The sequence below is a fragment of the Carcharhinus amblyrhynchos genome, chromosome 31, assembly GCF_965287045.1.
Source record: "Carcharhinus amblyrhynchos chromosome 31, sCarAmb.v2.hapA, whole genome shotgun sequence".
NCBI lineage: Eukaryota > Metazoa > Chordata > Chondrichthyes > Carcharhiniformes > Carcharhinidae > Carcharhinus > Carcharhinus amblyrhynchos.
In genome coordinates this window covers 14,263,001-14,278,686 of record NC_137354.1, presented here as the reverse complement: position 1 = coordinate 14,278,686, position 15,686 = coordinate 14,263,001, and the positions used below count along the sequence as shown (strand labels likewise).

General features: G+C 38.2%; 1 protein-coding gene across 2 annotated transcripts in view; it reads right to left on the bottom strand.

The window, feature by feature from the left end:
- The window catches only part of LOC145360585 (vinculin), a 120,856-nt gene that overhangs the window by 8,826 nt on the left and 96,344 nt on the right, over positions 1–15,686 (bottom strand). Inside the window, exons 13-19 of one of the 2 annotated variants that reach the window (XM_080215923.1) lie at positions 14,890–15,018; positions 14,129–14,278; positions 13,547–13,655; positions 11,191–11,493; positions 10,312–10,436; positions 8,780–8,965; positions 486–707 (exon numbers count right to left, since the gene is read on the bottom strand). In XM_080215923.1, coding sequence (XP_080072049.1) covers positions 486–707; positions 8,780–8,965; positions 10,312–10,436; positions 11,191–11,493; positions 13,547–13,655; positions 14,129–14,278; positions 14,890–15,018 — 1,224 coding nt within the window. The remainder of the gene's footprint in view (positions 1–485; positions 708–8,779; positions 8,966–10,311; positions 10,437–11,190; positions 11,494–13,546; positions 13,656–14,128; positions 14,279–14,889; positions 15,019–15,686) is intronic. The other variant, XM_080215924.1, reaches the window with a different exon arrangement.

Below are 15,686 nucleotides of genomic sequence, written 5' to 3'. Positions count from 1 at the left end.
TTAAGTCCAAACTATTATTCATAAAGTGTAATATTTTCTGCAGACAGTCTTCCTTTAACAGTCACTGCCAGATCAAATATCTTTGCTTTTTATATCCATTTTATTAATAGCCCTTCGGAGAAAACAGCACAGACAAAATAAGTAAAAAATCTATTTTCAATCTGGAAGTCATTCAGAAGCTGTCATCTATGGCTTCACAGGTGATGGAGACTATGCAACGTTCAATGTCAACAATTGGGATTGTGGGCACACACTGTTTGCCACAGAGCAAAATGCCTCCAAATGCATCAAAGTCAACTCTTAAATTGACAGCTGACATTGATGAGAAACTTGTGAAGCCAATCTCAGTACTTCAAGAATGCAGGCAAACATTTTACTTCAGGCTCATGAAACCCAACCAGAATTTACAATGATGCAAATGGGTCAATATTTTGAACGACTGGATGCACACGAACCAACAGCCAGTGGGAAAAACTGAGGAGTACCTTACTAGACCATTTTCTTGCTTCTCGATGCAAAGACTGAGCAGCAGCCAGAATTGGCTGGTTAACTGGCTGATTTGTAGGCATTAATAGTAGCTCAGGCTCGTACTCATCTTCATTGTCAGAGGGAAGAGTCAACTCAACATCATCGTCATCATCATCATCACCATCATACACATCTACATCAGCCTCAATTGCTTCACTTGCCTCATCAGTCACATCAGGCTTTAATGGTAGCGAGTACAGAGGAGAGGATGGAAAGACAGTGAAAGAGTTAGTAGGAGAGACAAAAGGAGAGAGAATATGAACGGAATTATTTTAGTAATTGGGTATCTTCTTGTTCTGTAGGGAAGGAAAGCACAATATATGTGTGTAGGAAAATTAGGAAGGGAAAACATTTGGCTATCTTGAGCTTGTGACTTAACTTACAGCCAACTAATGGAAGCAGATGAATCATGCCCAAGGGAAAGAGGAGAAAGGGATTTTTTTTTTTACAGAAAAAAGAGCTGAAAAGTTTTCCTGCCCATTCACTTAGTCAGCTTTAGACCTTTTGCACAACTAAACAGCAGGACAAAGACAAAAAAAAAATTATGTTATACAATGAAGTGAAGCAGGATCAGTGACTGCATGCACAGCACAAGGAACTGAATGAAAAACATACAAAATTGGTTGCTGGAAAGAAGTAGAATGATGGGATAAGGGAGTGTTATACTGGGAATCATCACCGAATTATGTGTTGAAGGGAATGGGAAGCTAGATATTATTATACAAACTCAAAAGATCAAATGGATTGCCAATCACTGGTAATATACAGGATGCTAATATTTTAAGTACACAATGATAAAATGAAAGATTAAAGCAAAATATTGCAGATGCTAGAGATCTGCAATAGCAAAGTGCTGGAAAAACTCAGCAAGTCTGGCAGCATTTGTGGAGAGAGACACAGAATTAATGTCTCGGTCCAATATTACTCTTCTTTGGAACTAAAGGGGTAAAAATGTGATGAGTTTTATGCTGTTGAAAGAGCAGGGAAAAGTTAGGGAGAGAAGGGAAAGCCTAGGATTGGCTAGGGGGCAGGAGTAATTAAATGACAAAGGTGTCATGAAACAAAAGGCAAAGGGAGTGGGAAGAGTTATAATAAAGAAACAAAGCATTAGTCCAAAGTGTTAATAGCAGAATAAGGGACAGCACTGTATGAACACAAAACATGAAAAGAACACACAGAAACTTGACAAAAAAAAATTCAAAATGGAGGACAAGGTTCATAATCTGGAGTTATTGAACTCTGTATTAAGTCGAAAAGACAGTGAAGTGCCTAATCGGAAGATGAAATGCTATTCCTCAAGCTTGCATTAGGCTTCATTGGAATACTGCATCAGGCTAGGGGTAGAAATGTGAGCATGAGAGCAAGATGGTGAATTGAAATGCATGCAACTGAAAGGTCAGGGTCATGGCTGCAGAGTACATGGAGAGGTTTTTTCAATTTTGTACACTGTATTCAATGTGCATAATGCAGTCTCCTCTACAGTGGGAAGACCAAATGTAGACTGGGTGATCGCTTTGCAGAACACCCCTTTTGTTTTTTGTTCTATGATATATCTGTTATTTAATCTCCCTCACCCTCTAACCTATCCATAACCTTCCATTCTGTACTATCAGACTCTTCCCCTTTATTAAACTGCATAAGACCATAATGTTTCTATCCCTCCTCTAGTTTCAAAGAAGTCAAAACATCAACTCTGTTTCTCTCTCCACAGATGTTGCCAAACCTGATGAAATTAAAGATTAAAGGTGTTAAGCCAAGGGTGAAAAGCCTTTTGTTAATTGGTGAAGTAAAGTAACTCTAGACTAGGTAGAATTGAACAGTGAGTAAGATAAAATTTTCACCTAAGCACCTTGGCCTCAATTATTACAAACCAGAACACCCCATTTCCATTCACTAACATGAGGATGAGTGTCAAAATACAAAGACCAAGCAACTTGCCCCCATTCCCAGCCTTTTAGTTTTGAATAAACCTACATTAGGCTACTAGACTTTCACAAAGAATAGGTAGGCGCTGAACTAATGAAAAGTCATATCCTGGTGACATCTGTGCTGTGATTTTAATTTAATTTGCTGTAAGATCCTTGGAGAAAGATCAGAGGTTCAAGATCTGTTCCTTTTCCTCATCATTATAGATCAGGAGGATCAGGAATACGCTTCTAATGCTTCAACAAGGAGATCTATTGACTGCCCCAGTCATTTTCTCTGTCATCACCCCACCTCCATCAGCACCCCAGTAACAGAAAGAATTAGAATGATGGGGTGCTGACTATCAGGGGCTGCTCCATCCATCCCCCCCACCCCCGATCCCAAGATGTACCTTCCTGTCGTTACTAACTGCTTCCACTTCACAAGCAGGAAATTCATGTGGCATTTAAATGAAACCCTGCCAGTAAACCAAGAGGACTGCTGTATCCTGGGCTTGTCAGATTCATTGTCCACTGCCAGTCTTCTCCACACCCACCTAGGTTCCCTGTTAATAACGTGGTCTGGGAGTAGCAGTTTGACCTTTCCTTACAATATTCTTAACAGTTCAGAAGGAGAGAATTTGACCAAAGTTTAAATACAAAAATTGCACTTATACAGGTACCTCTATATATTATCCCAGCTATACAATTTAAGTAAATAAATTTAATTAGGGTACTCTTTATCTCAAAAGCAAAAAGTCTTATTCATGAGAAAGTTAAACATTCCACCATTTGGAATTAAAACTATTTTCAACACAGAAAACAAGGGAAGGACCCACAGAGCAGGAAAACAACAGGACGAGGTGGGAAAATTTTTTATCTAGTGGTTCATAATTAGTTTTCATAAGCCAGCCAAGACTACATTTTCAAAAAAATCATACTTCATAAGAATTAGGATTTTTCATCTTTCCAACTGTAATCTGAATGTTTTTGAAATACCACTTCTCTCAATGGATTTGCAGCGTATGACAAGAATCCAAATACTTCATTGTCATGGTTCAGAAAACATAGGCATGTAGAAAAATGATATCCTCTAGCCAACCTTGCAGCTCCATCTCAGGATCAAGCAGAGAAATGAACTTGTTGCAAAATGGTAGGAAAAACGGTTGCGTGTTGGAAGGGTAGACTGTGGATACACTAACCCAACACTCAGTACCCTTGATGGAAGGTGAGCCACACAATAAACGTACCTCTTTGTCAAAGCATCTCGAGGACATAGCTTTAGCTGTTGGTGATAAGTTAGTTAAGTAATTGACTTGGACATCCAGAGATATAAGGTAGTGTATTGGCACAATGTAAATTGCCCAATTTAGACTTTTCAACCACAGCCAAAGTAGATAATCTGTTTCATAGTCCATGAGGAAACTTAGACATGACACAGCAAGCTACCAGGAGATATTATCTGGAGACTGGAAATGAGAGCTAATACCCATATACCCAACGCTTACTACAAGCATGGTTGAGTGCAGTGAAGAAAGGAAATTCTGAGTCTGTACCTCTAACTGGGAAAATTAGCAATCATTAGGGTGAGATTTATGCCCATATTTTAGACAGCGTCAGTAGCAAAGCATTCACTTCATATCATGAGATGTGCTCTTCCCCATCCTGTGTATGGGAAGCTTTATCGGATTTGCTGCTCAGCTAGCAAGATCTTAATTTGTTAGCCTGGTAATCAGATACACAAGGCAAGGCAGCTCTATCACTCTAGGATATTTCTGAATCGTCCAACCAGAGCAGAAGGTCAAAGAAGATAGTAAGGAAGATGTGCAGGAAACATTTTCAGAAGCCAAAAAAATATAATTTGACCACAATATTATCAAATTAGAACACATTCATTAAACTGCTTCTAAGCAGAAAAACTGTCAATTTTAATAACCCTGTCTCTAATTTATATTTGTTTTAAATACGAAAAATAGTACTTCTAAAACAAAATCTGGATTACGAGCACCTCCTTCAGCTATTCAGATCTACTTTAGTAGTTAAAACTGGTAGATTCAGCCACCAAATTAGTTAAATTTGCATATCAGTTAGTTCTAGATGAAATTAAATATTGTTCATTTCTGTTTTTGTAATAATTTATTGAGGGAAATCCATACTGCACTGCAAGTACAATTTTTATTAAATAATTAATCTTTAAACTACTACTCAAAAGTTCATCACCTGAATTACTGGCTCAATAAAAGCCCCTAAAATTTGTATACATTGATCAGTCCTCACCCTGTTTTTTGGCTGGATGAGTATTGTGCACCAACTGTCTCCCCACCGCACCAACCTCAAGTGAGATTACAGAAAAGGAAAGATGACCTACCTGACAAGGTCACATTCATTCTTTGAATAAAGGTACCTTTCACACAAAAATCAGTTAGAAAAGAACAGAAATATTCTATTTTTCAGGCAGGAGACACAAGCATGCCACACATGATACACAGATGATTGGACATTTTTGCTATCCATGATATCAGTCTGTCAGGACATAGACATTGCCCTCCCAGTATACCTCAATATAGTATAAATGGACCCATTCATTGCAAGAAATACCAGTTCCCATCCGACCCCCACAAATCCCTTTCCTTTCCTCCACCCAAAGGAAGTAGCATTGAGACTATGTCAAATAACAGGTATGCAGAATGGGAATATGGTGGGTGAAAGAGGCTTCAAAACCTATAATGTGTTTTTTTTTGTATTTACTATCAGTTCCTACTCACGCGATAGAAATTAAAAATATATTGTAGCCAAAATGACATCAATGGAGTCCTCTGAGCAGGAGCAGACATAAAAGCTGCCAAAGTAAAGCAGTTCACATCTTCAACTGAAATAGTGTTTTATGAAGGTTCATGAATTACTTAGCTTTGCAAATGCTATCACTTAGAGATACTAACTTAAGGTTATGCAAAGAATTGCATAGAACAGGAGGAAGGCACTTACTTAGCACCTTGATGTAATCTCATCATCTCAAAGTGCTTCAGAGATAAGAAAGATATTTTTGATTTTAATTACGGTTGCAAAGCAGAGAATGGTAAATGCTAACGTGTGCAGCACGACCTCAAATACATAACAGGTAAGTTGCTTTCCACTGATTGTGGTTGATGGACAAATGTTGGCTGGGACATCATGTAAACATCCTCAATTCATCTTTGAGCAATGCCATTAGATCTTTATATTGATACAGATAGAGCCTTGGTTTAATATCATTTCTGAACGATGGCACCTTCAACAATGCAGCACTCCCTCAGTAGCAAACTCGTCTGTCATTCTACTGTATGTTCCTGTGTCTTTGGAGTGAAGTTTGAACCACTACTCTAGTAATTCACAAATGGGAATGCTATCTCTGAGCTAAGTCTAGTACCTAAAAATGATGAGTATATCCCAAAAACTCAATCTGAAAAATAAGGAAAAGGTAGCAAGCTTTTAAAATAAACGTGACGTAGGAAAAAGAGAAAAAAACTGTAGTAGAAAGTAACTAGCAGTGACAGATACAGCAATCTGAACAATTTCTTCCGTGCCACTATTTCTACAATGAAACTTTATTTTGTTTGACGATGGGTCTTGGTCTTACAACAGAAGCATTTACAAGAACTTACAAAGTGATTTTGTGCAGTTCTTGTAGACTGTCAGAGCTCTACCGTGTTTCCACATATGGACACAATCCCTCAATTCAGCATGGAAGCATCAATTTTATTTAATAAAGAGATAACTATATGCAAAAAGAATTGGTTGATATTTAAGGACAGCATGAATACCATACAGTATTGAGTTGTGACCCCAACTGACACACATACCATCAAAGCAGTTTTCCATGACAAGGACTTGCATACCCAAAAGTTCACAGGGAAGACAAATGAAATTACAGAGAATCAGGATTAAATCTTGTCCACAGACATGGAGGAGTGGAAAGGCTTCACTTTCCATGTTGCCTTGTAAAATAAATGAGTGGTTCGAGGGAAAAATAGAGACATGTGGTAAATATTTCATTGCTACAAAAATATATGAATTAAGTTGAATTTCAAACAGTGATCAGCTGTTGGAGCCATTCAAAGATTAGTGGAGTCTCAGATCCCAGGAAGTTATCGTTCATTGGAACATCACTGAACTTTTTTTCTAGTTGAAGTTGTAACCACAATTAAAAAGGACACCATCCTAAATGCTATTTTAAAATGAACCAGGAGAGCAGAAAACCCCTGGAGAAGTGATTTCTCTTGTTGAGTTCTATGCCCAAAGGCAAATCTGACCTAAAGTGCCATGATCTCTGCCATGGGTAGTGCAAGGAGACAAGTTCCAAATCTACCCGAGCTGGAATGAGGATCAAACCGCTTGCTGTTTGTACCAATCTGATCCACACCAACCATCCAACCAACTCGCCAAAAGGAATCCAAGTTGCTATGGCAACATAGACCTCTGCAAGTTGAACCTTGAGTTTAGAATAATATGGGAAGTAACCTTAATGAGACAATTTGGATACTCAGGGGATTTGAAAGGTGGTGAAAAGTTGCTTCCCCTTGTGGAGAGTCTAAGATCAGACGGTATCATCTCAGGATAAGGCATCACACATTTAAGACAGAAATGAGGAGGAGTTTCTACTTTTAGAGGGTGGTGAATCTGTGGAATTCTATACTGCAGAGGGCTATAGAAGCTGAGTTGTTAAGTATGTTCAAGGCTGAGACAGGCAGATTTTTTTAAATCAGCAAGGGAATTAAAGGTTATGGAGATAAGGCAAGAAAGTGGAATTGAGGATTATCATATAAGATCAGGCATGATCTCATTGAATGGCGGAGCTGCTTTGAAGGGCTGAATGGCCTACTTCTCCTCCTATGTCTTATGGTCTTTACATGCATAGGGTAGCCTAGAACTATGGGATGTGACTGTAGAGGTTCCAATTCTTTCTATCGCATGGCCAACCAGGAATCACTCCCACTCTTATTGCCTGCCATGGGCATTTGATGGCCATATTATGAATGCACCTTCCATTGGTCATCAAGTCCCAGAGTGGAACCTGAACCTCAAGGACCTGGTTCAGAGGCAGGGATGCTACCACTATGCCACAATCTCCTTAAGACCTGTCAATACCAGCTGCTCAAGTTGTACCTGGGTTGTATCTAGTGGGAAGATTTTTTTGTAGATTATTGTTACATGAGTTATTCAATAACTGTTATTTGTTCCAGTACAGCTTCAGGATAATCTTTGGAATAAAGGGAAGGAATAAAATTCACATCTGTTGCTAGAGCAATTATTCATCTAGGTTACAATCCAGCATGTTGACAATCTTCAAGGAGAAATAGCAATATTAGTGATTGTCAAGAGACCCAAAAATCTGCTGATGCATAACCGAAGTTCAGATAATGATGCAAATACCTTCAAATAGATCAACAAGTCACGCAGGTGGGTTGCAGACAGAATCAGTAATTAATCTATCTAGTTAAGTGGTGAGCAGAGTTGATTGCTTTGTTGCACAGAACACTGCCTTGTTTTATAGATCAGACAACTGTCATATCACCCACAGCGATAATGAGCAGTACAACAGGGCCTGAAAATGAGCTCAAGACAATTATGCTATTAAAGTTCATCAATTTATTTTGAAAATATAATTCACCATTTAATTTGCCCTGATTGATTGTGGCTTACTACTATCAAAACACTTCCATCAGTTTGGTATTGCATTTCTGCAAGAAACCCATCAGTGTCACTCTAGTTTTCAAGGGGAATGATTCAAGCAAGATGGGCCAAACAAGTTCTTTCTTTTCTATTTTCATGTTCTTGCCCGGATAAAATTATTTCTTCCAAACAACTAGAGTTTAGAGAGTCTAGCAAATGCGGATGTGCACTTTGCTGAGAATCATGCAGTGCATTAATGGATCACTCAAAATGCATGTTTGTCTTCAATGGAAAGCACTGTTTTTACCTATTTTATTGCAGGAACAACTAATCTTAGTTTAATTGATTAGCTTAAATTAGTATTCAAGGTTTGAACAGTAACTTCAGTGTGCAGTGACATTTCAGAAGTTTTCTAAATGTCATAAGCCATGAAAATAATAAAATGTTCTATGGGTTGCAAAACAACCTTATTGTAATAATATGCTTATACCTAAAACAATTCTAGAAGGATAAAAATAAAATCAGCATGTGTTTTGAATCGAGATGCACTCACAGAAATAGTTCATTCAACTAGAAATGATTTCAGTTTCGGTCTGACAGGAACTTAAAATGAGGCCACGTATGCAAGAAATAGATATCTATAGATATTAAAACAGCTTTGTTTGCCTTTGGCTTCCTTAGGTCAGTCAAGCCCTTACCTTACTCGACCATTTTCTAGCTTCATCGTGCAACTGCCTGGCAGACTCCATCATAGGCTGGTTCACTACTTCTCCTGCTTTCATTTCAGGGAATTCTTCATCTTTTTCCTCAGGAGGCGGTGGTCTTGGTGGAGGAACCTGACCCTCAGGAAGTGGTGGTTTAGGGGGAGCAGGTTCATCATTCAGCTGTAAACCACACATTGAAAGCTTAATATAAAGAAAACTTCAGCATAATGCCTCTACTCTTTAATTACTTGAAGCATAGGAAAAGGAATGCTTTTACAAGATAAATATCATGATCTTATGCTAAAATTTCACAGTATTGTAATCTGTCCCAACTTTGTATTTTTAATTAATCATGTTTAGTAGTACATAAGCAAAACTCGCAAGCAGTTTAACTTCCAATGTTAAGCAAATCCAAAACACTCCATTGAATAATAATTGGGGATTATTATATATAGATGTTGCTATACATCTTTGATGAAATACACATAGTAAAAGAAAGCATATTATTTAATGGAAAAAAGTTCACATGATGCACATTGGTTTCTCCTTTCCCTCACCATTAGTTTAATAATGTGCAATGGAGAACTTGTGAAACTTCCCTATAACGATCAACCGAACTGCAAAAAAATGCCCCATACTAAATTTCAAATTATCTTTCCTTCATACTTGGGTTCAGCTACACAACATTTAGAATAAAATACAATGAAACAATGGCATACTTAACCCAATCAGTTAAGAGCATTAATTAAAGAGAAGTCTAGCCCAAGTGCAACAGGAACACAGAAGTGGAGGAGGCCATTCTACCTCTCCGGCCTATTCCACCATTCAATTAGATCACAGCTGGTCAAAGCCATTTTCCTCACACTATCCCCATAACCCTTGATTTTGATGTCTTTACTATCTAGAAATCTATCAATCTCCGTATTGAACATACTCAATGACACGGCACCCAGTGCCCTCTTGGGTAAAAGAACACCACAGATTTATCACCCTGATTGAGGAGATTCCTCCTCATCACAGCACTAAATGGCCTACCTCTTATTCTGAGACTGTTCCCATGGTCCCAGACAACCCAGCCAAGGGGAATATCATTCCTGCATCTATCTTGTTCAGACTTATAATAATTTTGTATGTTTCAATTATTTTATCTCATTAATCTAAACTCTAGAGATTATATGTCTTGTCTCCTGAATCTTTACTCACAGGATAATTCCACCATCCCAGGAATCAGTCTTGTGGACCTCTATTGCACATCTCGATAGCAAGTACATCCTTGTTAAGGAGACCAAAACTGTATGCAGTACTCCAGGTACCATGTGTAATTAGTAAGTTCATATGAAACAAAGAAGGCAGTAAAGTTTTCCTGACTATTTAAGAATTCTGCTAATATTTAATTGTTTAAATTATGGATATATATTATTTTCCCAATGTCCTGATGACAGTTTTTTCCAGAATATAATTTATTTCATCAGCAAAAACAAAACATCAATCCTCCACAGTTACGCTAATGTCAAATGTAGACATACGTGAAGCTGATCTAGATCAGGCGGTGGAGGAGGAAAGTCTGGTTCCTGAGGTTGGAAGGCTTCTCGAACTTTAGCCACAGCACCTAAAATTCGATATCCTGAATCCAAGAAACTCTTCTGCAAACCTATGGTAAGCAACATAGATCAGCAAACAAAGTGAACTGGCAAAATACTTGAAATAAACCAACATTGTTGAAAGACACATGAGCTGAAGGCAAGGTTTCATGATTTAATTGACAAGATCAAAAACCAGAAAAACACACGCCCTCAATCAAAACAGGTGGCAACTTTGTTTATGTACAAAAATGTCCTATCTGTTGCAAATAAAATCATGGCAAATAAACTTTTTTTTAAAAAGCAGATCACCCCTCACTGTTCAGTTCAGTCACTTCCATTTAACTCGAAAAAGCAAACTACCCTCGCTCCCAGGCCATAGCAAACTTGAAATGTATCAACCTTGGAAGCAAAATAGCACTAATGTAGGCTGTCATTTAGATAAATTAAACTTTAGTGACTGCTAAAAACGAGATTAACTGGCTCTGTAATGTTAAATTGAGATGCAAAGCACCACCAAAATTCAACAAAATGATGTCAAATTATTGTGGGGAGAAGGAAATTAAGGTGAGCCAGTGCCTGAAGTAAAAAAAATTATCTTAAGCATCTCAACATCAGGTCCTTAGCTCCATTGTTGGAGGGCAACAGCTCTCGTACGCTTAACTAGGATTAATAATGTTAACTATACTATCAGAATAAACCATGTGTGATATAACAGATAAAATCAGGAATAATACAAGCAGACAATCCTCAATACATGAAACAGGCACATTCAATAATCTAGTGAAAGTAAAAATTGTGCAATGAATCCTCAGTGCATCTTACCAGGATCTGAAATGTTCCCAGCTACAGCTTTAGCATCCATTACCATAGGAGAGATGGTTTTGCTTAGATCATCAGATGCTGCCTTCACTGATTCACGGAATTTCGGGTCTTCTGAGTTTTCAACCTCCCTCTTGGCAACCAAAAGAATTCGGTTTGCTCGACGTGCTATGCTTGTTGCTCCAGCAACCAGCATCTGAGGTTGTACATTGGCCATGGCAACCTTGCATTTGTCTATATCTTTCTTGATGGCTTCCTCAGAGGCATCCAATAGAGACCTGGTATCAATAGCTTCATCCACCAAACCTATACAAATATATGACAATCATTACCCAGAATTACTTGCATGAAATGGAACAAATATAATTCTGAATTTTAGGCTGTTACAAAAACTCATCTTATTTAAGACAGAAGTTTCTAGTATGTACAGCTGGAAATTTGGAATATCGCGTTGACACAGAAATGGAAGAATGCAGCCACATCAAGCACATTTAAAGACCTGTACAATTTCTTAAGTTGTAGTGAAATAACAGGCGTCTGAATCACGTAGTAGAGGGATGCAGGTGTCATTTTCTGATATCAGAAGTGCAGCATGGAGTAGAAAAAAATAAAAACAAAATCATCATTAGTTGCTCTCCCACAAACAATAGCAGGTATTTGAGAGTACGCAGTCCATGTACCAAATTAATCACAAGGTACATAGGCCTACAACTCCTTTACAGGGAGTTAGGAGAGTGGTGGGGAGGGAATAGTTGGATTAATATTTGCAAAGCATGCCAGGAATCTATTTTTTAAACACTGCCAATTCAGTTCATTAGATTGCCATTTTTCAATATTAAATGCTCAAGGTAGACACAATTCTTCAATTTAGAAAGATGAAGTAAACTGTTTTAAGTGATCCTTAACAGCAGAAATACAGGTCATCCCACAAAATTATAGCAGCATTTTTACTGCAAGATTAGCAATAAGTGGCTGCAGACCATGCTGCAAGAGATGATATTATCACTCCAATCCCCACCTGACAACCATTTATTTAAAATGTAGAAAAAAACTTCCAAACAATGGAGAAAGGAGTGCTTTGTGCAAATATTAACTTTCTCTGCAAAGCAGACATGGAAATAGAAGTATTTGAAGCAATTTCTCTTCAAGTGAAGACGAATGGGTAATTTCAGTAAATTTATAGGAGACCCATGGTCAAAGGGAGCATCAGTCAGAGATTGCATTACAAATACTTGATGCAGATTCTTCGAACAGCTATTCTACCAAGTGCTGCTCCCTGTTGAGAATGCAGGATCAATTAACCCAGCCTTAAATTTGATATAGTGGTTTAGCTTGTTTCTGAGGATCTTCCTATTGGATAATGTTTCAAAGTACAAAAATTAAAATTGTTGCCACTTGCCAACATACTCTTTCACAAGTGTAGGTCATAGTCAAAGAGTCATAGAGGTTTACAGCATGAAATTAGGCCCTTCGACCAACTTGTCCATGCTGCTCTTTTTTTAAAATCACTACGGTTGTCCCAATTTAGAGGAGGTGGCGGCCTAGTGGTATTATCGCTAGACTACTAATTCAGAAACTCAGCTAATGTTCTGGGGACCCGGGTTCGAATTCTGCCACAGCAGATGATGGAACTTGAATTCATTACAAGCACCTGATGACTATGAAATCATTGTCAATTGTCAGAAAAACCCATCTGGTTCATTAATGTCCTTTAGGGAAAGAAATCTGCCGTCCTTACTTGTCTGGCCTACAGGGACACCACAGCCACAGCAATGTGGTTGACTCTCAACTGCCCTCCAGGGCAACAAGGGATGGGCAAAAATGCTAGTCAGCCAGCAATGTCCATGTCCCACGAATGTATAAAAAAAAGTCCTAATTGCCCGTGTTTGGCCCATATCCCTCTATACCAATCTTACCCACATAACTGTCCAAATGTTTTTTAAAAGACAAAATTATACCCACCTCTACTACGACCTTTGGCAGCTCATTCCAGACATTCACCAGCCTGTGTGAAGAAATTGCCCTGCTGGACCCTTTTGTAACTCTCCCCTCTCACCTTAAACCTATGCTCTCTAGTTTTAGAAAAGTTGTTGACTATTTAACTGAACTATGCCCCTCATTATTTTATAGACCTATATAAGTTCACCCCCAAGTCTTCTACACTACAGAGGAAAAAGTCCCAGCCCATCCAGCCTCTCCTTATAACTCAGACCAAGAAGGCTTCAAGCTCAAAGCACAGCTTTTTGTAGAGCTGCTACTTAGAATAGCTAATGACACAAGAAAGCAGAGCAAAAGTTACACAATGGACGTTCACAGTTTCAATCAAAAGGACAGTGCATCTACTCAAAAATTTTCTCACCAGTCATTTTCTCAACATTATCAATCCACTGGTTCTTCATGGTTTCAAAATGTTCATTGGCAGCCTGGTTACCAGGATTTCGCAACAAGATGCGAGCAGCCGAAACCACCTGGACAAGGAATTCAGTAATGGTCAAAACTGCACATTTAGAGAGACTTGGGGGCAAGTTGACTATTGCGGCAGCAAAGACAATGCCAATAACCCCTTCCAAAGTTACGAATATAGGGCTAAAAGTATGTGGCTGGCAGTTGTGGGATGAAGCTAAAATGTTTAAATTGAAAAACATTTCTAACATAAACTTAATGCCACATGCAACTGATTTAAAAAGCCTGATCCATTTTCCAGTCATTCCACTTGATGGGATATCTCACCTTGCAGAGAATGGCCATGCTTCTGCATTGCTCAGTCAGCAGTGACTCAACTACATTGAAGTCAGAATCAGAGTCAGCGACATGTTTTATAAAAATTGAAATCAAAATGAATAGCAGAGTCAGGTTGCTAAAATTGGAGCAGAGGTTGGGGGAGGTTATCAGAACAGATTTTTTTAATAGCTTCTGATTTTGAGTGTTTAACAATACCTACCTGTGGTGTTAACTCTCGGGCAGACTTCACAGCTGTCTGTATGCCTTCTACTGTGCTTTTGTTTGCAGCTCCAACAGCAGCAGCTTTCTCTGCTGTAGCACCAAGTTTGGCAGCATGGTTCTCAAAATAAGCTGCCCTCTCCTCGAACACCTACCAATACAGCAACATTGTTGTATCTTTAATAAATGTGATTTTCCTCATTACTTGGACATGAATACAAAATGTACAGATTCTGTTGGTCATAATATTTGACTTGAGGGAAAAGCAGCCTCTTTTTGCCCTCTGTATTTCTCATCTGCTACAATATTGCATTATTGCAACCAAAAAATTTGAAAGGGAACCTATAGTTCAGTCTAAAGCGATGTGAAACAATTGTCAAAGGATACAAAATACTAGGGGAACAGTTTTCCTTCCATGAAGAAACCTCTTTAATTCTACTTTCCAACAGCAACATGGCCAAGATCGAGAATTCAACGATATAGTTTCTCAAGGGTGCAAAGTGAAAATTATATCCTATCACTCCACAATGCCATGCATTGTTGCTTCAATACAATCCTCATTGGCAAACAAACTAACTTACCACTTCAATAATCCTCCTTTGCAACTGGTAATATTAACATACAGGTAAGATTCTCTACCTGGTTTAGTTCCTTCATACCTCATTTAATTTGATACTTTAGTAATTGGGGACTGCTCTTCCATCAATCACTTTGTTTCTGCCATTCTTCTAAACAAACACATCTTTTTGAGTTCCCACTTACCTCTTCTCTATTTGGTGCATCCCGAGGAGCTGTGGCTGCTACAGCTAGCAACTTAATTGGAGTGGTAGTGTCGCTAAAGATATCAGATACTTCCTGGGTCATAACTTCTTGCATTTTGCCCTTTAGGTCCTAAGAGAGAATAAAGGTGATGAAATATTCATATTTTGCCTAAAAGGAATCTAGCATCTTAATGTGCCTCATGTAAATTAACTTTTTAATGGCACTTTGCAATGGGAATAGGTGAATACCAAGCACAAGCTAAATTAACTTGAGAGAATAACAATAATGCATAAAAACGTTTTATTTGTAAAGATAGTCTTTTGAGGCAGAGACAGACAAAAATACAGGAAAACTAAATTATTTGAAAAACAGAAAATGCATCAGCAGGAATGTACTGTTTGAGAATATCAATCAAGTAAAATGAGACTTCCTTTTAAAGGTCGCAAGGTCTTGAAGTTATTTTGCTGGGACACAAGGTATCAGCACAGAAAAGAGAATGTAGTTTGCAGAAAAAACAGATTTTCAGTTTTGACTAGACTGAAATTTGTTGAGCACTGAATAAACTAGTCCTCAAAATGATGGTGTTGGTGAAAAATAGATGGCCTGACAGCCTTAAAAGTCAGCACCAAAGCACAGTGGCAGAGTGGTAGGATTCAGGTTCATGTAACAGCACCATACTTTGTAAGCTCTTCATTTGAAACTGGCCTCCACTAAACATAAAAATGGATACATTATAACAGACAAATGCAAAAGCTTTGAGCTACTGTCCTGTTCTGTTGAATCATGGATATATATTC